At 38.8% G+C, this 24,572-nt stretch overlaps 1 protein-coding gene across 3 annotated transcripts in view; it reads right to left on the reverse strand.

The window, feature by feature from the left end:
• Positions 1–24,572, reverse strand: part of EPS15 (epidermal growth factor receptor pathway substrate 15) — a 164,614-nt gene that overhangs the window by 93,445 nt on the left and 46,597 nt on the right. For 2 of the 3 annotated variants that reach the window (XM_053577352.1, XM_053577354.1), the window contains exons 3-8: positions 21,645–21,734; positions 20,708–20,755; positions 17,418–17,513; positions 13,599–13,664; positions 10,700–10,825; positions 7,035–7,094 (exon numbers count right to left, since the gene is read on the reverse strand). In XM_053577352.1, the coding sequence (XP_053433327.1) occupies positions 7,035–7,094; positions 10,700–10,825; positions 13,599–13,664; positions 17,418–17,513; positions 20,708–20,755; positions 21,645–21,734 (486 nt within the window). Of the gene's footprint in view, positions 1–7,034; positions 7,095–10,699; positions 10,826–13,598; positions 13,665–17,417; positions 17,514–20,707; positions 20,756–21,644; positions 21,738–24,572 lie in introns of those variants that run through there. The other variant, XM_053577353.1, reaches the window with a different exon arrangement.

The following is a 24,572-nucleotide window of genomic DNA, read 5'->3' on the forward strand; positions in this document are numbered from 1 at the left end:
AGGCTTTGCAGCAGGGGCCTTAGTCCCAGCTACTCAGAAGGTCAAGGCAAGAAAATTGTCTAAGCCCAGGAGTTGGAGGTTGCTGTGAGCTGTGATGTCACAGAACTCTACCAAGGGCAATAAAGTGAAACTCTGTCTCTAAAAAAAAAAAATTATGGTACATTCATATGATGAAATATTATGAAGTATTTTAAAAAAATCATGGAAAACATTCTCTATTTTAATTGTGGTGGTGCTGTCAAGGGCATACAATTGACAAAACTCATCAAATTATATACTTAAATTGGATGCAGTTTGTTGTACGAAAAGTAGTCCTCAATAAAACTGACCAGGAAAAAGAGAATCATGGAGTTCTCTGTGTTAAAAGATGTCCACAATACACTATTTAACATGAAAATGTAGTGTTAACCAGTGTATATGGTGCGTTATATGTTGAGGTAAGGAGGAAACAATTATACATATTTGTTTATATTTGCATTAAGAAATTCTAGGAAAGTAAAAAAGAAAGTAAGGAAATTGGTTATAGTACACAGGTAAATAAATGAAGCAGGTGAGAGCAAGGCTAGAACTGAGAATTTTTTCACATAATTGCTTCTTACATTTATTTCTGAACCATGAGAATGTATTACCTATTTTTAAATATTTTTACTAAATACATAAATCATTTCCACAAAATGGGACAACCTGCATAAAGACTGTCTCACGACATAACTTTTTTTTTCAAACAGGGTCCCACTCTGTCACCCAGGCTATCAGGCTAGGTAGAGCGGAACCATCATAGCTCACTGCAACCTCAAACTCCTGGGCTCAAGCAATCTTCCTGTCTCAGCCTCCCCAAGCAGCTAGGACTACAGATGGACAGCATCACATCAGGCTAATTTTTCTATTTTTTCGTAGAGACGTTATCCTCCCCATTTTAAAGGATTCAAAGTACCTTCAAGACCAAAAGATGAACAGTTTTCATGGTTATCTTTCAGCATATGAAATTACTCAAAGTAATCTCTAGAAAGATTCCAAGAGCAACCAGAAGGAAGTTTATATATGTCTTCTTAAGTCTTCTTATGTCTTCTTTATGTATGTCTTCACTGAAAATCGTAATTTAGCCAGCCATGGTGGCTCACGCCTGTAATCTGCACTCTGAGAGGTTGAGGCAGGAAGATGCCTTGAGCTCAGGAGTTTGAGACCCGTCTGAGTGAGAACAAGAGAGAGACCCTGCCTCTACTAAAAATAGAAAAATTAGCCAGGCATTGTGGTAGGTGCCTGTAGTTCCAGTTACTTGGGAGGCTGAGGCAAGAGGATCATTCAAACCCAGTAGTATGAGGTTGCTGTGAGCTGACTAATGCACTATAGGTTGGGCAGTAGAGTAAGACTCTGTCTCAGAAAAAAAAAGAAAGAAGGAAGGAAAATCATAATTCTCCCCTAAAAGGAAATTTGTTTCTAGTTCTAAATTTTTTTGTGGGGCTTTCCAGTCAATATAATATTATATTGAGCACCCAATGTACGATTTCCATGATAACATCATTTTACAAATGAAGAAACTGAGGCTAATTTGCCCAATAAAATTTCTCCCTACCGCAGGACTCATTCTAAGTGACAACAAATACAGTATTTTAAAGAAGTGATAAAGTTCAAACCAAGATCTTCTGGCTACAAAGCTCTCGCTTTTTCCATATTTAACCAGTTTTATTAGCAGCATGCATATAATTTTATAGTGTCATGCCTTCCTTTACAACCAATAAAACAAAGCAATAACTCACTGGTACACAAATTTCATTAGGCATCAGAATTAATTGAACAGCTTGATAAAGGACAGATTTCTAGGTCCTGCACCCAGAATTTTGGAAGTCAATAAGGCTGGGGTTGGGTCTGAGAATTTGCATTTGTAACAAATTCCCAGGTGATGCTAATGCAGCTTGTCTAGGAACCACACTTAACTGTTTGACCAAAACCCAAAATTCTCTTCTCCCCATTTGCTAGCCAACTTGGAAGAATTCAATTACAGTTTTAGAAACACACAAACTTCCTCTCTCCAAAAGCTTGAAACTCTAGGAAGAAAACTATCTGGTTGACAAAACTTCCAAACAAATTCAAAATATATGTACTTAATATTATTAGAGGGCACAAAACTAAGAGAAGCGACTAGCACGCATGTTAACAGTCAGCAGATGAGAATCATTTCCTGGAAAAGTGGACGCTAGAAGCCAAAAAGCAACGTTAGCCATCTGCTACCAATAGACAACACGTCTTTTTGTAAGTTAAAAAAACTTTATTAATTCCATGTTGCCTTGAAAATAGTTTCCCTGACAACACTGAAGTCAAAATTTTTTCCACCAAATAAAATAGGAACGTGAACAGAACACTTTTAATGCTGTTGTGATTTTTACACGATACTTTATGCTGTCGTGCTTATTACACGATACTTTATCTTATTCAAAGTCTGCCACTGAAGGCTGGGTACAGTGGCCTGTAATCCCAGCACTCTGGGAGGCTGAAGCAGGTGGATCGCCTGAGCTCAGGAGTTAGAGACCAGTCTGAGTTACAGCAAGACTCCATCTCTAAAAGTAGCTGGGTGTTGTGTTGGGCACCTATAGACCCAGCGACTTGGGAGACTGAGGCAAAAGGGTGGCTCGAGCCGAAGAGTTTGAGGTTGCTGTGAGCTATGATGCCATAGCACTCTACCCAGGGCGACAGAGTGAGACTGTCTCAAAAACCAAACTCTGCCACTGAAACACAAACAGCAACTAAATTCACTGATGGCCCATGCTGGACACCCATAAAAAAATCTGGCTAAATAGCTGGGCGTTGTGGCGGGTGCCTGCAGTCCCAGCTGCTCGGGAGGCTGAGGCAAGAGAATCGCGTAAGCCCAAGAGTTAGAGGTTGCTGTGAGCTGTGTGACGCCACGACACTCTACCCGAGGGCGGTACAGTGAGACTCTGTCTCTACAAAAAGAAAAAAAAAAATCTGGCTAGTACCTAGTTGTCAGACTGAAATGTACTAGCAAATACATTTATACAGGTAGAGACACTTACCAAATATTTAGATTGTCTTTTTGATGATTTCAAAGAAAGCATGAAGCTAGGGCATGGGGTGTGGTGGTATATAATGCTATAATCCTAGCACTTTGGGAAGCTGAGGCAGTATGACCTCTTAAGCCCAGGAGTTTGGGGCTGCAGTGTTGCGCCTGGGCAACAAAGTAACACCTTGTCTCTTTAAAGAAAAAAAGGAAAAGAAAAGCAAGCAAGCAAAGTAAAAGTACCAGAAATAAACCTAAATTTAGGAAAAGAGGGAATTTAATTTTACTGTTGTAGTCAGTTACTAACAACTGCTAACTTTACCTAATATTTGTTCATTGCCCTTGCTTTTAGGCTGCAAATTTCAGTGATCATCAGAATCACCTGGAGTGCTTTTATAACCCTGGTTCAGTCTGGGGCTAGGCTCAAGAATTGGCATTTCTAATATGTTCACAGGTGATGCAGACGTTACTGATGGGAAACCACACTATGAGAACCAGTCTTTTTAGGAGTTTCCTTAGGAGTTTTACTTGCTCATTGGTTTACTCAAGCAGTTGAACTGCCTATTATAATTTCTCTCTTTTTTTTTTTCTTTGAGACAGAGCCTCAAGCTGTCGCCCTAAGTAGAGTACCATGACATCACAGCTCATAGCAACCTCCAACTTCTGGGCTCAAGCCATTCTCCTGCCTCCACCTCTCAAGTAGCTGGGACTACAGGTGCCCACCACAACACCCGGCTATTTTTTAGTTGCAGCCATCATTGTTGCTTGGTGGGCCTGGGCTGGATTGGAACCCGCCAACTCAGGTGTATGTGGCTGGCGCCTTAGCCACTTGAGCCACAGGTACCTAGCCACAACTGCCTATTATAATTTCTTAAAGTTACAATCTGGGATGAAAATTATCAAACATTTCTTGTGTTTTCCAAGTAGTTTAAGTTACCTTCATGAATTTAGTTCAACAAAATGTTTACTAAGAAATATTTGGCTTGAGGATGAGGGCAGAAGCCTGTAGTCCCCTCTACTGGGAGGCTGAGGCAAGAGAATTGTTTAAGGCAGGCGTCCTCAAACGTTTTTTTTTTTGTTTGGCCGGGGCTGGGTTTGAACCCGCCACCTCCGGCATATGGGACCGGCGCCCTACCCGCTGAGCCACAGGCGCCGCCCGTCCTCAAACGTTTTAAATAGGGGGCCAATTCACTGTCCCTCAGACCGTTGGAGGGCCGGACTATAGTTTAAAACAAAAAAACTATGAACAAATTACTATGCACACTGCACATATCTTATTTTGAAGTAAAAAACAAACGGGAACAAATACAATTCACGCCACTTCATGTAGCCCACGGGCCACAGTTTGAGGACGGTTGCTGTGAGCTGTGACCTCACAGCACTCTACCAAGGGCAACACAGTGAGACTCTGTCCCCAAAAGAATAAAATAAAATCACACAAAATCACAAAATTGAAGGTTGGAAGAAATTTCTGAAGAATGCATATAGGCAGAAAGCAAACATGGCAAAATGGCTAACAATTAGTGAATCTAGGAAAAGATATAGGGGTGTTTACTTTTTAAAACAAAATTTAAAGTAGTAATTCTCCACAAATTGTGTTTATTATTCCTAATAAAGGTTTATCTAAAATAAAGATAGTTGGCTAGGAAAAGTCAGTTGTCTGTATTCAAGCAGAAAAATTTCCTTTAAGTGACTTCAATATAATGAAAAGTAAAGGTATTTAGTACTCATCATCAAGAATTTAAAATAGGCTCAGCGCCTGTACCTCAGCCGCTAGAGCGTCAGCCACATACACTGAAGCTGGCGAGTGCGAACCCAGCCTGAGCCTGCAACAATGACAACTACAACCAAAAAATAAATAAATAAATAAAAATAGCCGGGGTCAAAACACAATTGTAAAAAGGACTTTTCCTAACAAATGCAATCAGTGTAACCTGGTTTCTTGTGCCCTCAATGAATCCTCAACAATAAAAAAAAAAGGAGGAAAAACAAAATAACTGGGCATTGTGGGGGGCATCTATAGTCCCAGCTACTCAGGAGGCTGAGGCAAGAGAATCACTTAAGCCCAAGAGTTTGGGATTGCCGTGAGGTATGATGCCACAGCACTCTATCAGGGGCAACATAAAATCTGTCACCCCGCCCCCCAAAAAAGGAAATTTAAAATAAAAAGATTAAAGTAAATAAAAACTAGAAAGAGAGAATTAAAAGATTTTTTTAAAAGATGAAATAAAAAATCAAAAGAAAAGGATAAATACATCCAAAAGGTGGTTCTTCAGAAAGATCAATAAACTAGACACAATCTGATGAAGCAAAGAGAGAAAAAAAATACTTAAGATTTAGAAAAGAGCACAACCACAAAACCAGATGGAATTAAGAAACCAATGAAAATTCATAGCAACAATTTTGAAACTAAAAGGAATAAACAATTCTTTAGCAAAATAAGAAGAGATGTAAAATTTAAACAGACTAATTTCCAAATAAGTGAATGAAATGAAAATAAGAGAATTACCATTGGTAAGTTCACAGCAGAGTTTTATCTAACCTTTAAGAAAGAAATGAATACAACCCTATTTGGAATTAACTAACTAGTTACTAAGATAACATGCTTTTAAGTAACATGTCAAAACTTTTCTGACCTCATAAATGAAGTGAAACTAAAGTACTATTCATGTTTTCTTTAAATGAAATAAATGTGAAAGTTAGGGGATATATTTGAAGCAAAACTATTCTTTTTTTTATTTTTTTTTTGAGACAGAGTCTCTACCCTAGGTAGAGTGACATGGTGTGGCAGCTCACAGCAACCTCAAACTCTTGGGCTTAAGAGATTTTCTTCCCTCAACCTCCCAAGTAGCTGAAGTACAGGTGCCCATCACAATGCCCCGCTATTTTCTTGCTGTTGTTGTTGCAATTGTCATTGTTGTTTAGCTGGCCTAGCCAGGTTCAAACCCCCCACTCTCAGTGCATGTAACCAGCGCCATAACCACTGTGCTAAGGGCACTGAGCCTCTATTTTTCTTTTTTAAGACAGATTCTCACACTGTCACCCTCAGTAGAGTGCTGTGGCATCACAGTTCACAGCAACCTCAAACTCTTGGGCTTAAGCAATTCTCTTGCCTCAGCCTCCCAAGTAGCTGGGACTACAGGTGCCTGTCACAACGCCCAGCTATTTTGTTGTTGTTGTCATTGTTGTTTAGCAGACCCGGGCCAGGTTTGAACCCGCCAGCCCTGGTGCATGTGGCCGGTGCCCTAACCACTGAGTTATAGACGTCAAGCCAAGCCAAGTTATTCTAAAACATAAGCAGGTACTGAGATACCTGGTTAAGTTGTGACTCAAAAGATAATATGGCTAGCAACTTTATAGTATATTATCCAAGGTGTATATTCCTATATATCTGAAATTCAAATAAAAGGAAGATGCCAAAATATAAATTTTCTGTTATCCTTTTGTTTAGAAAATATTTATTGACTGCCTATAAATTCTAGGTAAAAATGTTCATACCAACAATCTGATGGAAAAACAGTTTTCCTCTAAGATAAACTACAAGAGGAAATTTTCTTTTCTTTTTTTTTTTTTTTTTGGCCGGGGCTGGGTTTGAACCCACCACCTCCGGCATATGGGGCCAGTGCCCTACTCCTTTGAGCCACAGGCGCCGCCCTACAAGAGGAAATTTTCATATGAGAAAATCATTAAGATAACATTTTAAGAGGGCAGCGCCTGTGGCTCAGTGGTAGGGCGCCAGCCCCATATAGCAGAGGTGGCAGGTTCAAACCCAGTCCCAGCCAAACTGCAACAAAAAAATAGCTGGGTGTTGTGGCGGGTGCTTGTAGTCCCAGCTACTCAGGAGGCTGAAGCAAGAGAATTGCCTAAGCCCAGGAGTTGGAGGTTGCTGTGAATTATGACACCACCCAGGAGTTGGAGGTTGCTGTGAATTATGACACCACATCACTCTACCGAGGGCAATAAAGTAAGACTGTCTCTACAAAAAAAAAAAAAAAGATAAAAAGAGCCTTAGGTTACTTACAACTGCAAACTCATCTCTGTCAAGCATTCCATCATGGTCAATGTCACTCAACTCCCAAACCTTAAAAAGAGAAAAATTGAGAAAGAGTAATGTTTTTTTTTTCATTTCATGTGCTACTTGGCAGCAGGGAAAGAAAGCACACGCATGAGGGTTAGGAGTAGAGATAAGCAAGTGTCTGGTCATTAAAGCCTTGAAAGGAGCTTAACCTAATGTGATGAGAAGCTACTAAAAGGTTAGTTTTAAGTAATAAAATAAAAAAATTATATTTATATTTTAGAAAGTTCATACTGACCACACAGTGGAGAAATGATTAGTGAGAAACAATACTGGAAAAAAAACCGATATTTATTGAGCACCTAAAATCTACATAACATTCATCCAGCAGTAGCAGTACTGGTACTGGTGGTGTGGTAGTAGCCATCACTGTCGTCATCTTCATCATCATCATCATGATAGCAGCCAACATCCAAAGAGTAGGTGACAAGCACTGTAGTAGCACCTTATATACATTATTACATTTAATCTCTACAACCCCATAAACTGGGAATTATGCCCATCTTAAGGATTAGAAAACTGAGACATAGTTTGCTAATGTTCTGCCCCAGATCACACAACTAAGAAGTGCAGCCAGGCTTTGACCTGATGCCATTTACTTAACCAGGGAATTAAAGAAAGCACAGGAAGTTTAAAGAGAGAAGATAAGGTCTGAAATATGAAGAGAGGAAGAGAGAAATCACTATGGAAATAGGACAAGAGTGGCTGGCAATAGGAAGCCCAGATGAAGTTGCTGATCATGAATTTATAACACCAATCTTACTAGACTTTCTCAGTAGCCCATATGCAACCACAGAGAAGGCAGATAATTAGCTTCATGCAAAGCTGGACTTCTGATACGCAGGAGAGATGACAGAATGATTTGACAAAAGGAGACAAGGGTAAGGACATGGAACTGTGGACCAAAAGACATAGGAATAGAGTTTTAGTTTTATAAGATGGAAAGAGTTTTGTGGAAATGGATGTTGATGGTTGTATACCAATGTGAATGTACTTTAATACCACTTAATTGTACACTTAAAATTATAATAGTAAATCTTATGATACACAGATATGTATTTACCACAATAAAAAAAAATTGGGGGGAAAAAAAATGAGGCCAGGTGTGACGGCTCACACCTGTAATACCAGCATTCTGGGAGGCCAAGTCAGGAAGACAGCTTGAGCGAAGCAGTTCAAGAACAGCCAAAACAAGAGTGAGACCCTGTTTCTAAGAGAAAAAATTAGGTGGGCATGGTGGTACACACTTGTAGTCCCAGCTACTCAGGCAGGATTGCTTGAGCCCAGGAGTTTGAGGTTGCTGTGAAGTATGATGACCTATGATGACAACACTGTACTCTAGCCAGGGTGACAGAGGGAAATTCTGCCTTAATAAAAAAAAAAGTGGGGCGGCACCCGTGGCTCAGTGAGTAGGGCGCCGGCCCCATATACCGAGGGTGGTGGGTTCAAACCCAGCCCCGGACAAACTGCAACCAAAAAATAGCCAGGCGGTGTGGCGGGCGCCTGTAGTCCCGGCTGCTTGGGAGGCTGAGGCAAGAGAATCACGTAAGCCCAAGAGCTGGAGGTTGCTGTGAGCCGTGTGATGCCACGGCACTCTACCAAGGGCAGTAAAGTGAACTCTGTCTCTACAAAAAAAAAAAAAAGTGGCGGGCGGCACCTGTGGTTCAGTGGGTAAGGTGCCAACCCTGTATACCGAGGGTGGCGGGTTCGAACCCGGCCCCAGCCAAACTGCAACAAAAAAATAGCTGGGCGTTATACTGGGCACCTGTAGTCCCAGCTACTTGGAAGGCAGAGGCAAAAGAATCGCCTAAGCCCAGGAGTGGGAGGTTGCTGTGAGTTGTGATGCCACAGCACTCTACCAAGGGTGATAAAGTGAGACTCTGTCTCTTAAAAAAAAAAAAAAAAAAATTGGGTGGCACCTGTGACTCAAAGGAGTAGGGCACCGGCCCCATATACCAGAGGTGGCGGGTTCAAACCCAGCCCTGGCCAAAAACTGCAAAAAATAAAATAAAATAAAGGTGGGGAGGATGGGCATGGTGGCTCACATCTATAATCCTAGCACTCTAGGAGACCAAGGAGGATGGATAGCTCGAGCTCACAAGTTTGAGACCAGCCTGAGCAAAAGTAAGACCCTTTCTCTACTAAAAATAGAAAAACTAAGGCAAGAGAATCACCTAAGCCCAAGAGTTGGAGGTTGCTGTGAGCTATGATGTTACAGCACTCTAACCAGGGCAATAGCTTGAGACTGTCTCAAAACAAAACAAAACAAAAAAAGAGGGCGGGGGGGGGGGGATAAAGTAAAGAACTCTGAAATTTAAAAATCTTAACGAAGGAAAAGAATTAAAGTCATGCAATTGTCTAGGAAAGAGATCTACAAAGACATCAAGTTAGCGAATAGAATTTATTATTTCAGAGATGAAATTATTCGTTATAATAACACATTATGATACAGCCATGGAATAGGTGGCAGATGTAAAATACTGCTGGTCTCTGGAAATTAACTCAAGAATTGGAAGGTCAACAAAAGAACAAGAACCTACTTATATTTATATATATATAACCTACTTAAGGGTAACATATACATATAAAAAACCTAATTTCATATATATACATATACACTTTTTTTGTTTTGAGACAGAGTCTCACCATGTCACCCTTGGTAGAGTGCCGTGGCGTTAGAGCTCACAGCAACCTCAAACTCTTGGGCTAAAGCAATTCTCTTACCTTAGCCTCCCAAGCAGCTGGCGCCCACCACAACGCCCCATAACGCCTGGCTATTTTTTTTTTTTTTTTTTTTGTTACAGTTGCCATTGTTGGTTATGTGGCCTGGGCCGGCTGGAACCCGCCACCTTCAGTGTATGTTGCTGGCGCTGTAACCACTGTGCTACAGGCACCGAGCCCATGTATACATTTTTTATATATACATGAATATATAAAAAACTAATTTCAACCACTTTATCTTATAGGGAATAACCTAATATAGAAATAAATTGGCGGGCGGCGCCTGTGGCTCAGTCGGTAAGGCGCCAGCCCCATATACCGAGGGTGACGGGTTCAAACCCGGCCCCGGCCAAACTGCAACCAAAAAATAGCCGGACGTTGTGGCGGGCGCCTGTAGTCCCAGCTACTCGGGAGGCTGAGGCAAGAGAATCGCTTAAGCCCAGGAGTTGGAGGTTGCTGTGAGCCGTGTGAGGCCACGGCACTCTACCGAGGGCCATAAAAGTGAGACCCTGTCTCTACAAAAAAAAAAAAAAAAAAAAGAAAGAAATTGGCAATAATTTTATATATTCAGTGAGAACACAATAGATGTTAATGAGGATGCAATAAAAAAGTTACACTCATACACATGGCTGAGTGCAGTGGCTCACACCTCTAATCATAGCAGAGGAGGGAGGATGACTTGAAGCCAGGAGTTTGAGCAGACTGAACAACTATGATCAGCCCATTGCACTGCAGCCTAGGCAACCAAGTGAAATCCTGTCTCAAAAAAAAAAATTCTGTAATACAAGTTTAAAATAAGATCTGTGTATTTTTTAACAATAAGCTGTAAGTACTCGTGGTCCACATAAATAAAATACATGAAAATTACATTTAGAACTTAACAATCTTACTCTTCCAAGGATATCCACAGGTAATTTAGAGTTGAGAAGCACTGGTTTCACTTTATCACCAGACAGAAATCCATTCACAGGGCTTAAACTGTCAAAAATTGCATCATATTTGGCTTTATCTTCAGACTACAATATAAAAAAAGTCACAAGTTAAATAATAATAACCTGCAGTTATAAAAAAAATCAAATCCTCAAAGAGTACACATGTATTTTTTAAAAGTATTTAAAAAGCATTTTCGCTTTCATGAAAATATAATATTTATAGGAAGGATATTCAAGAAAATGTTTATATTATAATAAATAATAATTTCAAAGTGACTCTCAAGAGTCCACTGTTCCTCATTCCTTTAGTAGCCAGAACACCATCTTTTTTTTTCTCATGTTAAGTGAGAATCGATAGACTTCAGACACAGAAGGGCTTTTTGAAAAGAACCCTGTCCAACCTCCTTAAACAGTGCCACAGCATGAAAGTAACTTTTAAAAGAACACAAATTTAGTCAGTGACATTCTATGACTTTCTAAGCATAGAATATTTACGTTTATATTATGTACACTTCAAATTCACACAAATTTTTTAAAATAAAATCATTGCTATAAGGAATAAACAAGATTCCTCCATTTTTCTCAAAGCAAAATTTCTTTTTCTTATAAGTAACAGGGTATCTCCTAAAAATCTTGAAAGTTACTTGTATAACTTCAAAAACTATTGTACAGGCTCAGCGCCCAGAGCACAGTTGTTACAGCACCAGCCACATACACCAAAACTTGTGGGTTCGAAACCAGCCTGGGCCAGCTAAATGACAACTGCAACAAAAAAACAGCCAGGTATTGTGGCGGGTGCCTGTAGCCCCAGCTACTTGGGAGGCTGAGGCAAGAGAATCACTTAAGACCTAGAGTTTGAGGTTGCTGTGAGCTATGGCACCATAGCAATCTATTGGAGGTGACATATTGAGACTCTGTCTCAAAAAATAAATAAATAATAATAATAATAATTTGATCTACTATATTCTACTACTGTTTTAAAATTTTAAAATTGTAAATTTTAAAACAGTAGTAGAATAAAATTGTAAATTTTAAAACTCTGATAAACTATGACCAACATTTAGCCTCTGAAAAACTATACTGCAAAATACCCATTTATAGAAAAGATTTCATTAAAAATTGTTTTTTTTTTGTAAGCCACAAAGAGAATACTTACTTAAACCAGAATTTTCAAACAAGAAATAGTAACAGTGGAGTAAACTACCTATTCAGTAAATATTTTAGTTAATAAAGAATTACGACATCATCATTTTTAAACACTATAACAGAAATGAGATTAGACCAATACTAATTATCATAAAATGACAGACAGAGCTGAAAGACCCCTCAAAGATTTCTAGCAGCAGCATTTCTCTACCGTCTTTGAACATACACATTCAATTCCAATGCAGACCAAATGTATTTTAGAGGTGAGAGAGAATGTATGTGTTAGGAAGCAAAGCAAGGGTAAGAAGAGCATAGTTAAAAAGTTTACTTACACAGGGCGGCGCCTGTGGCTCAAGGAGTAAGGCACCGGTCCCATATGCCAGAGATGGCTGGGTTCAAACCCAGCCCCGGCCAAAAAAAAAGTTTACTTACACAGCAGCAACAACAAAAATAAATAAATGAGACTTAATTAAATTAAAAGTTCTGCACACCAAAGGAAATAATTAACAGAGTAAACAGACAACCTACAGAATGGTAGAAGATATTAGCAAAGGACTAATATCTAGAATCTACAAAGAAATGAAACAAATACCAAGAAAAAAACAACCTCAATTAAAAAATGGACAAAAGAAATGAATAGAGTTTTTGCAAAAGAAGACACCACATGGCCGACAAAGGAAAAAATGTTCAACCTCTCTAGCCATTGGGGAAATGCAAACTAAAACCACAATGAAGTACCACCTTATCCCTATATTATTATAAAATCAAAAAATTATGTTTATGAGGATGCAGTAAAAAAGTAACACTTATACACTGTTAGTGAGACTATAAATTAGTATAACCTCTATGGAAAACAGTATGGAGATTCTTCAAAAAACTACCAGTAGATCTACTAATGGATCCAGCAATCTCACTATTGGATACCTACCTGGGGGAAAAATTAGTCATTATATCAAAAAGACATCTGTACCTCAATGTTTATTGCAGCACAATTACCAACTACAAAGATACGGAATCAACCTAAGTGCCATCAATTGTTGAGTGGATAAAGAAAATGTGTTACACACACATACACATTCATTCCAGAGAGTACTACTCAGTCATAAAAAGGAAGGAAATAAACTCATTTGTAGCAACTTAGATGGAACTGGAGAACATTATCCTAAATGAAGTATCTCAGGAATGGAAAAACAAACCCCACATGTTCTCACTAATAAGTGGAACTGAAGAATGGATACACGTGGTCATAAAATGATGTAAAGGAACACAGAAAACAAAGAAGGGGAGAGAGTGGAAGGGAAGTGAGGGATAAAACCTTACCTACTGGATGTGTACAATATTCTGGTATTCTGTACACTATTATACAATTCATCCACTTAGAAAGAACATTTGTACTCCTCATTCTTGTTTTTTTTGGAGACACAGTCTCACTACGTCGCCCTTGGTAGAATGCCGTCACAGCTTCAGCAACCTCAAACTCTTGGGCTTAAGTGATTCTCTTGCCTCAGACTCCCAAGTAGCTGGGACTACAGGCATCCACCACAATGCCCAGCTATTATTTGGTTGTATTTGTCATTGTTGTTTGGCAGGCTGGGGCTGGATTTGAACCCGCCAGTTCCGGTGTACATGGCTGGTGCCCTAGCCGCTACATGCGCTGAGCCACTCCCTAATATTCTGAAATCTAAGTTATTGTTTTAAAAAGTTCACTTACTTTTACTGCCCATGGGAGCTCAGCTGCAGAGGTTCCACCGATTAGCAAAGGACTACTGGTATCATGCTAAAAAAGGAAAATATAGCATATAAAGAGGTGAAATCCTCACATCAACAAGCAATGAAGAAAAAGTGGCCTGTGGATTTAAATATATTCATACAAAATGCTGGTTTCCAGTACACACAGGACATGATTTCATATTTACTAGACATTCATCTAAATCCCAATGAAACAAAAACATCTTCCCTGAGTTAGCAGCATCAATGATTATGGAGCACTAACTAAGCACAGAAGTATTACAGAAGAAATCCTACAAGTGAGACCAAGGAAAAGGTAACTGAATGCTAATAAAAATACTGGGGATGGCAAAAAATTGTATACATATTTTAAGAGATCTTGTTGGAAGTAAAATCAATCATTTCCAAAAAGTACATAAATTGCCAGAAAAATGAATGTGTAAAGCAAGTCTAGGTACACTTGACCAGCAATGTTGAACCACTTCCAGTTCAACTTCAGAAAGTAACATGTAGGTAGCATCACTTAACATGTGTATACATTTTTTTGGTACCCAATGTATACAGTCAACTGCTTTTTTCCAAAATTATTTAAGAAGACTGGGAAAACAACCCAACTTAGCATTTCTAAGTTGTAAGTACATGACCCCTATTAATTGTATTCCCAAGTTATGTTTATCTGGTTGAAGAGACAGAGAACTACACTTGAAAAACATCTGTAATATAGTCACGTGCTATATAACATTTCAGTCAATGACATACCACATATGTAATAGTGGCCTCATAGAGTATGATATTATATTTTTACTGTCCCTTTTCTGTGTTTAGATACACAAATACTCACCATCTTGTTACCACTGCCTTTAGTATTCAGTACAGAAACATACTATTCAGGTTTGTAGCCTAAGAGAAGTAGCTGTACTACATAGCCCAGGTGTGTAGTAGGTTATGCCATCTAGCTTTGTGTAAGTACATTCTATGGTATTTAATGACAAAATTGCCCAACATTCTATTTTGCAGAATGTATCCCCATCACTAAGCAAGGCATAACTCTAATATAGTTAGGCAAACATCCCTATATAAATCCTCTGACTACATGGGAGCTCAGAAATTCTTGAAACCAAAGTTAAATTCTTAGTATGCAAACCAAAAACTTCTAAAATACTGAGTTTAAAAACAAGCAAGAAGAGCTATGAAATTTCTGAAAAAAGGAGTGGGATGGGAAGAAAACATGTTACCAAATACAATAATTAGAATAATCTAAGACTATCAAGAGAATAAACAGATAAATCAATGGGTAAGAAAAATAACAACAACAAAAAAAAAAAATCCAGAAAGTAACCAAATACATAGCAGAATTTAGCACATGATTGGGGGGCATTTCAAAGCAAGAAGGGACAGTTTATTGAATAAATCAATCTTTATTAGATAGTCTGCAAAGTAGCCAACTTAAAAAAAAGTAAACTTGAATCCACACTTAAACCTTACATCAGGACAAACTTAAATGTACAAAAAAAAAAAAAAATGTTTAAAACTGACAATAGGGTGGTGCCCGTGGTTTAGTGGATAGGGCGCCAGCCCAATATACCAACGGTGGCGGGTTCAAACTCGGCCCTGGCCAAACTTCAACAACAACAAAAAAATAGCTGGGCGTTGTGGCAGGCACCTGTAGTCCCAGCTACTCAGGAGGCTGAGGCAAGAGAATCACCCAAGCCCAGGAGATGGAGGTTGCTGTGAGCTGGATGACACCAGGGCAGTCTACCGAGGGCAATAAAGTAAGACTTTGTCTCTACAAAAAAAAAAAAACTGACAGTATACATAAAATAACTACAAGCCACGGCAAGGCGGGGTGGGCTTTATTTGTAATCTCAGCATCTCAGAAGGCTGAGGTGGGAAGATTTCTTAAGCTTAGGAATTTGAGGCCAGCCTAAGCAAAACAGGGAGACTCTGTCTCTTAAATCTGAAAAACAGACAAATGACAAAAATGGGAAAAAATATTTGCAACTCACGTTAAGAGCTACTTTCCTAATATTTAAAAAACCTTTAGAATTCAATGAGAAAAAGATCAATAACTCAAGAAAAATGAGCAAAAGCTAAAAACAGACATTCATCTAAAGGTTAAAAAACCTTTAGAATTCAATGAGAAAAAGATCAACAACTCAAGAAAAATGAGCAAAAGCTAAAAACAGACATTCATCTAAATTCCAATGAAACAAAAAGGCAAATGGCTCATAAGCATAACAAAAGCCATTCAAAACAAAAAGGAACAAATTTAAAATTATATTTACGCACTATCTGTCACCTATCACTCTGACACAGATCTAGAAATTTTACAACAGGCCAGGCGAGGTAGCTTCTGCCTATAATCCTAGCACTCTGATAGGCCGAGGAGGGTGGATTGCCTGAGTTCACAGGTTAAGAGACCAGCCTGAGCCAGAGTGAGAGCTCGTCTCTGAAAATAGCCAGGCGTTGTGGTGGGCGCCTTTAATCCCAGCTACTTGGGAGGCTGAGGTAAGAGAATCGCTTGAGCCTAGGATTTTGAGGTTGCTGTGAACTATGACGCTATGGCACTCTACCAAAGGTGACAAAGTGAGAGTCTGTCTCAAAATAAATAAATAAATAAAAGTTTTACAAGAGTATGCGAGCAAAAGTGCAGAGAAACCAGCACTCAAAACGATTAATGGTGGAAGTGTAAATAGGATAACTACTATCAAAGGCAAGTGGACAATATAAATGGAAATTATAAAGGCAAAAACTTTTGGAATAGCATTTCCATTTTGGGAATTTATACATATAAATATATTTTTGCACATGCAAAATGACGTATATACAAGGTTTTATTCATTGTAGCATTTATTGTAATAAAAGATTAGAAATAGGAAGAGAATTTATTTAACTTCTCCTATCAATAGGAAGTTAAATAAATGATGGTACATAGAAGGAAAGAAATACTATGCAGCTATAAAAAACAAAGAGGAAGCTTTTATGTAATGATATGCAAAGATTTCTAAACCATATTGTGTTTGTTTTTTTTTTTTTGTTTTTTTTTTGAGACAGAGCCTCAAGCTGGGTAGAGTACCATGGTATCACAGCTCACAGCAACCTCCAATTCCTGGGCTCAAATGATTCTCCTGCCTCCACCTCCCTGTAGCAGGGACTACAGGCACACAGCACAACACCCAGCTATTTTTTGGTTGCAGCTATCATCGTTGTTTGGCGGGCCCGGGCTGGATTCAAACCTGCCAGCTCAGGTGTATGTGGCTGGCGCCTTAGCCACTTGAGCCACAGGCGCGAGCCCTATGTTTTTGTTTTTGTTTTTTTTTTTTGAGACAGAATCTCACTATGTCTGCCCTTGGTAGAGTGTTGTGGCATCACAGCTTGTAGCAACCTCAGATTCTTGGGCTTAAGTGATTCTCTTGCCTCAGCCTCCCAAGTAGCTGGGACTACAGGCACCTGTCATAACGCCTGGCTATTTTTTTGGCAGTTGTCATTGTTATTTAGCTAGCCCGGCAGGGTCCAAACTGGTCAGTCTCGGTGTATGTGGCTGGCACTGTAACCACTGTGCCAAGTCCATAATGTCTTATTTTTAATAGGTATTGAGTTGTCATATATACTATTCTGCTATTAACACAAAGTGAGGAAATACTTATTTACATTTCTTTATATAAACATATATTAACTCTGAAAACTAATAACAGCAGTAGTCACTAAGAAAAAAAACAAGCAGCTAATTTCAAATATGCATATCATGTGGTAACATTTTTTAAAAAATTAAATACAATTTAAATCTAAAAGCATTTCTTACAAATCTTGGTGGAGGAACAGCCAGGTTCAAGCTACTCAGTGAAACCTCCAATCCATTCTGGGCACATGCCACAAGACGCAAAGCAACAAAGAATTCCTGAAAGAAAAGTATGAATGTTAAGAGTATTTTCTTTCTCTCTACTACCTACACCCATGTTTACAATCTAAAAATTGTAAACAATTCATAACTACCCCAGGGTTTTTTTTTTTTGTAGAGACAAGAGTCTCACTTTACTGCCCTCGGTAGAGTGCCGTGGCGTCACACAGCTCACAGCAACCTCCAGCTCTTGGGCTTAGGTGATTCTCTTGCCTCAGCCTCCAGAGCAGCTGGGACTACAGGCGCCCGCCACAACGCCCGGCTATTTTTTTTTGTTGCAGTTTGGCCAGGGCTGGTTTTGAACCCACCACCCTTGGCACATGGGGCCGGCGCCCTACTCACTGAGCCACAGGCGCCGCCCTACCCCAGGGTTTTTATGGAGCAACAAATACAACAGCACATTTACCTCAAAAACAATTGTTCTAAAATTGAGAAAAGATCTATTGTACAAAGATGTTCCTAATATTATAAACGGCAGATAACAACATATATAAAATAAATTGTGATACATACAGATAATGGAAATTATACAGAATACTCACATTTCAAAAAATATTTAATGATGTTAAGAAATTTATTTTATCATTTAAGTGACAAAGAATTTTTGGGAAAAAAGCCTAAAAGAAAATAATATCTTAAATGTTACCAGAAATCATCTCTGGATTATGAGATTATAAATTTTGAAACTAGATCAGTACATCAAAAGACTCAATCATTGCTATTCCAGAATCATTACAGACAATAACTGTGTAGCATCTAAAACAATTATATGACTACTTGACTTCAAAATACTTATAAATCCTCACCACCACCAAAGGTCCTTGAATTTTTAGCATTTGAAATCTCCATCCCAAACTGAAAGAAGCTGAAGCAACTGGTTTTCAGTCATTTTGAGTTAGAGTCGGGTTTGGTAATAGACATGAAACAAAAGCATTTACTCCAGTAATAACTATTCCACCTTGTTAATACCCTAGTACAGCTGCTGAAGCAAACAACCCTTCACTACTTTTCTCAAACCCCATTCTACCATATACCCTTCATATCCAATTCCTAAATGATTCTTACCACTTTGTAGGCTGTCTACTTTATACAATTTTGTGCCTTCACTCTTTTCTTGAAAAAATGTTATTTCAAGATATCCCCTTTTCATAGTATTGATTCTACAAGCTTCTGTTATCTCACTTGAACTCCTACTATTAGCTAAAGAAACTACTGCCTATGCCACAAATACACTCCTAGCTACCAAATACAATAAGTTGATTAATACCAAAAAAAAAAGAAAGCCTCGGGCAGCGCCTGTGGCTCAGAGGAGTAGGGCCCTGCCCCATATGCCGGCGATAGCAGGTTCAAACCCAGCCTGGGCCAGAAACTGCAAAAAAAAAAAAAAAAAAAAAAAAGGAAGCCTCATCCTGCTCATTCTCTTTGCAGCCTGGGAAAGTATGACCCTCCCTGAAGTTCTCCTCTACCAAAGCTCTCCTAAAGCTCTCCTAGTTCCTCTGACCTTTCAAGCCTCTCAGAGGCAATGTCTTCTTCAATCTTAAATGCTGGGACTTAAGTATTCCAACACTGATCTTTCTCTTCTCACTCTATGTGAGATTTAATTACTCTTAGCTAACCAGGTCCACTCACACAGTATGGGCTTGGAAGTGATAATTCTGCATTAAATTTTAGTTCTACTTCTTGAAGTTACAAGGCCATGGAAAATTTAAATAAAACCTTTCTATAAAAGTGGAGCTAGCCTTTGTGTCCACAGCTCAGTGGTTAGGGCACTAGCCACATGCACCAGGGCTGGTGGGTTCAAAACTGGCCTGGGCCTGCTAACCAACAATGACAACTGCAACTAAAAAATAGCCGGGCTTTGTAGCGGGTGCCTATAGTCCCAGCTACTCGGGAGGTGGAGGCAAGAGAATCATTTAAGCCCAAGGAGTTTGAGGTTGCTATGAGCTATGACACCACGGCACTCTACTGAGGGCAACACAGTGAGGCTCTGTCCCAAAGAAGGAAAAAAAAAAAAAAAAAAAACACTGGGTACAGGGGCTGCGCCTCTGGCTCAGTGAGCAGGGGGCCGGCCCCATATACCGAGGGTGGCGGGTTCAAACCCAGCCCTGGCCAAACTGCAACAACAAAAAAAAAATATTCAAAACACTGGGTACCTAGAAACAGTGAGTATTGGCTTATTTTCTTTCATTCATATGTTAATTAAAATTCTATGCCTCCAGTGCAAATTCAAAATTAACTACAGACCCATAACTCCAGTTACCTGGAAGTAACAAAGACCGCTCAAATTCCAAAATTCAGAAATATCAATGAAGAATTTATGATACTGTAAAATCTTAAGATAGTGACCACATCTGGCATGTACACTTCTCCATTTCTAAAACCTGGCTTATAACAGGTACTCAACAAACATTCGCTAACTTGAATGGACAGTACGTGGGCATCCTTACGAATTTAGTCTTCTTGCCTCCAATGTGCTGAACTAGCTCTTCTACCCACAGGCTCCAAATGGGACTACCATCTAGCCCTGAAATCTTAATTAAAAAACTAGGTATTCTGACCTACTCATCTAATTTTTTTTCCTATCTTTTCTGGGTTTGATCCTGTTATTTCAGCCATCCCCATAGTAGTGAATTAGCTTTGAGTAGTGGCTCTTGACAAATGTGTCAGCATGTAGCAAACTCTCAAATCCATCCCCAACAGTCAACACTTCAAAGGACAGAAATATTCAACACCCTTGGCCATAACTACTTTCATGTTATTTCTCACCTAGAGTTTACTTACGACCTGTAAGCTATTTTTTGGTATATAGGGTAAGACCTGGGCCAGAATACTAAAGTTAGATAAGCTAATAGTTTCCTTTCTAATGTATTGGGCCATACCATCTTAACACCTACTAATAAAATCCACTTGTACTTATAACCCTCGACACCTAAGAAATTTATTTAAAGTGCAAAGTCCCTTTGAAAGTCAGAAAAATAAACTTAAAGAGAATAAGGTCACCAAACACTAACCTTTAGAAATTAATTATTAATTATAATTATGATTAATTAGAAATATTTTCATTTTTCTGACATCTGCCCTTACAAAAAACCCTAATGTTAATTTAAAAAAAAATTCTTAGCTTAAAAACAAAAACAAAATAGCTGACTTTGAATCACTCAAAAGAAATTTTCATATGAATCTATGAATCTTACTTGTTTGTTTAGGATACCTTTGCCATCTGTGTCAGCTAAATCCCAGATCTGAAATTTAGGGGGGAAAAACATATCAGTCTATATTTTAAACAAACATCATTGTAATGATAAATGACAACCTCATACTCTCTAGTAATCAGATATAAAAATCATAGAATTAACAGTAGAAAGATTTATACCCTCAATGAATCCCAAACAATTAAAAAAAAAAGAATACAAGGAAACCTTAAAGATTATTCAGTGCAACCTTCACAAAGCTACTAAGGCCCAGTGAGGATAAGTGACTTGGCTTAAGAACAATCAAGATATCAGAGGAAGAACCAAAACCAACGTTTTAACTTCCAGTCCAATGTCTTTTTCACTAATTTGAGTTCTGAGTCCAATGCTCTATTAGGACATAACACCTTGATTTTAGATCCTTATTAACATGATATTCTTTTCCATGGGTAAATTAAGATGTTTGTGTATCATTATATTAATAGTGATTATTTTTTAGGATTTTGAATATATATCAATATTATGTACAAGGATTTGAGAAGAGAGGGGCTTTCCACCTCTTTGTTGCTTTCCAAAGCCTTTCCTCCCCCACTCTGTCCACCACACATTAAACACAGGACAGTTACAATAGAGGAAGTAGGGAGAGAGCCAAGTCTGAGTGGGTAGCAAGACTCTGGGTCCGCACTGTTTCTCCCCCACCAAATGTGCTATTACTTCCTCATTTCATCCTACTAAAAGGCAATTTATTTCTAAAAATCTGAAAAATACCTTACTTTTCAAGAGGGTAAATCACCACACCAGAAATTCCCTCCATCCCATTATTGTAACTGCTTCTATGCCTTGGTTCTAATTTTCTGGATGGTATATTTCCGAATTTGCATCCAGTTCATCTACAGTACTATACAGTCATTATCATGTAATAATAATGAACAAATACTACCTTTCCAAGTATCAAGTCTGGAAGCCCTGATTTTTTCAAGAAAGCAGCAGCTTCAGAAGCTAACACCCTTCCAGTATTGCCTGTATCAACCTGAAAAGATACAAAACCATAAGTAGACAACAAAACACAAAGGCAAAACTACCATTTTCCTCCCTTCCATCCCTGTGATTTGGTAACTGTGAAAAGGAATAGGAATCCTCAGACTACTATGAGCAAAGGAACATACTGACAGCCATCTGAGTAGAGCACCATCTGGACAGCTGCGATGGAAAAAGCGTTTTCTATCATGCCTACTTTTTATGAAGGAGAAAACCTAAGCTCAAAGGAAATAAATGCAAATAAGTGGAGTTGTAACAACAATATATATCTTTCAACTCCCAATCGTCTATTATTGTCACTTAAATTCCAAAAAACTTAAATGGCAATCAGAGGAAAAGGGCAGCATTTCCTAGAGAGGTCTTTTGACAAATAGGAACAGCAACATATGTTATCTGCCTCTTCAAACATCTTTAAATCCTCAGCATTTACTTTTTATACTTACTCTTGGAAATGGTAGCACTTTAAAAAAAAAAATCAAAGCAGTATCAGGTCTAAAACCAGCAATGATTCCATAATAAATTTTAAGAAACATTTTAAAAACTGCTAAGTTCCCCAAACACATTCACTTTAACTGGTCGGGGGCTTTCCTTTAAGACAGAATGAGGTCAAAAGAACAGGAAAAAAAGAAAAAATCCTGATTAAAAAAAAAATGACTGGGGAGGGCACAGAGGCTCTGTAATCCTACCACACTAGGAGGCGAAGGTGGGAGGAATGCTTCAGCTCTGGAGTTCAGAGTTCAAGACCAACCTGAGCAAGAGCCAGATCCAATCTCTACTAAAAATAGAAAAATTAGGCACGTGTGGTAATGCACACTTGTATTACCAGCTACTCAGGAGGCTGAGGCATAAGTATGTTTGAGCCCAAGAGTTTGAGGTCGCTGTGAGCCCAGTGACACTACTGGACTCTCCCAGGGCAACAGAGCAAGACACTACCTCAAAAAAAAAAAAAAAAAAAAAAAATTTTTTTTAAGCCTCCCATTTTTATGAAGATTTCCTAAAGTTCTATTTGTAAAAATAAAAAGTAAATTTTAAAAAGTTATGGGAAAGGTAACATGATACTAGGATATTTGTGAGATAGCTGTTTTTCCAATTTAAAAAAATTAAGTTTACGGGCAGCACATGCGGCTCAAAGGAGTAGGGTGCCGGCGCCATATGTCAGAGGTGGTGGGTTCAAACCCAGCCCCGGCCAAAAACTGCAAAAAAAAGAAAAATTTATGTTTACTGTAAACATATACTGTACAAAACATTCCAGATAATCCAATCCCAACGAATAGGCAAAAGAGAAACTCTTTCAAGTACTACAATATGGAATAAATCCAACACTCAGCAAAAAATAATTGCCTAATACTTCAAATTTTGGGTAAGAAAGAAATACAGAAAGGGTTGGAAAATCTGCCTCTAGAATTCTCCAGATCTCCTTTACTTTGACCACTCTATCACCAGGACAGAAAAGGATTACCTACTCCCAGCAAAATTTAAATATACAGGTACTTAGGGAAAACATCAAGCAAACTCCTGTGAAATATTTATGTATGCATCCCAATAAAAAATTTTACCATCTTCCTTTCTTTTGGTTACCATAATAAAACAAACACAGATACTTAGTCATCTACTGAAAGTTTCTGTTATACTCTGATGCTTGCCTAAAAGCCCTGCCATAGCTGTGGGTTAGACGCTTTATCTTCAACAGAGAGAATCTCAAACCATCATGAAAACGATTATACTTTTCATATATAATTATACTTTTAGTATATGATAAATACTATTTCACATATCCTAAACTATTATAAGAAAATGGACTTTTGTGTAAAGACTTCTGAGCCGACATCACTTAGACCACACTGTAGACTAAGGATTTGCAGGACTCTCTTTTTTTGTTCTTTTTTTTTTTTTCTGTAGAGACAGAGTTTCACTTTGTCGCCCTCAGTAGAGTGCCGTGGCATCACACAGCTCACAGCAACCTCCAACTCCTGGGCCTAGGCAATTCTCCTGCCTCAGCCTCCCAAGCAGCTGGGACCACAGGCGCCCGCCACAACGCCCGGCTATTTTTTTGTTGCAGTTTGGCCGGGGCCGGGTTTGAACCCACCACCCTCGGTATATGGGGCCGGCGCCCTGCTCACTGAGCCACAGGCGCCACCCTGCAGGACTCTCTTTTAATCCAGAAGCAGACATACTTCACGAAAGCAGACTTCTGACTGAAGAATTAATTACACAAGGCTGAATGAACTATTAAGGAAAATTTCATTATGATTCTTTACTTAGAATACTGTTTGTATTATTATTATTATTATTATTTGTAGAGACAGAGTCTCACTTTGTCACCCTCAGGAGAGGGCTGTGGCATCACAGCTCACAGCAACCTCCAACTCCTGAGTTTAGGCGATTCTCTTGCCTCAGCCTCCCAAGTAGCTGGGACCACAGGCGCCCGCCACAACGCCCGGCTATTTTTTTGTTGCAGTTTGGCCAGGGACGGGTTTGAACCCATCACCCTCGGCATATGGGGCCGGCGCCCTATTCACTGAGCCACAGGCGCCACCCTTCTTTGTATTATTTTTAATGTCCTATTTGCTAAATAAGTATGTGAAGAAGCCCTTTCTTTTTCTTCCTAGGCTCTTTCAACCCTCGATTTAGCAGGTTCTGCTTTCGTAAACTCAATAAAAGTTTTCATCAGTATCTGACTCTCACTGACCCTTCAGAATTCAAAACAAATACTTTTATTGAATGTCTTTATTCTTCATGGCAATACAGTTATTACACAGGTTCAATAACCATTTGTTCTCCTTTTTTAATCAGCATAAATCAATTGTGTAAAACAAGGCCATATTGAGAA

The sequence above is a fragment of the Nycticebus coucang genome, chromosome 22, assembly GCF_027406575.1.
Source record: "Nycticebus coucang isolate mNycCou1 chromosome 22, mNycCou1.pri, whole genome shotgun sequence".
Classification (NCBI taxonomy): Eukaryota; Metazoa; Chordata; class Mammalia; order Primates; family Lorisidae; genus Nycticebus; species Nycticebus coucang.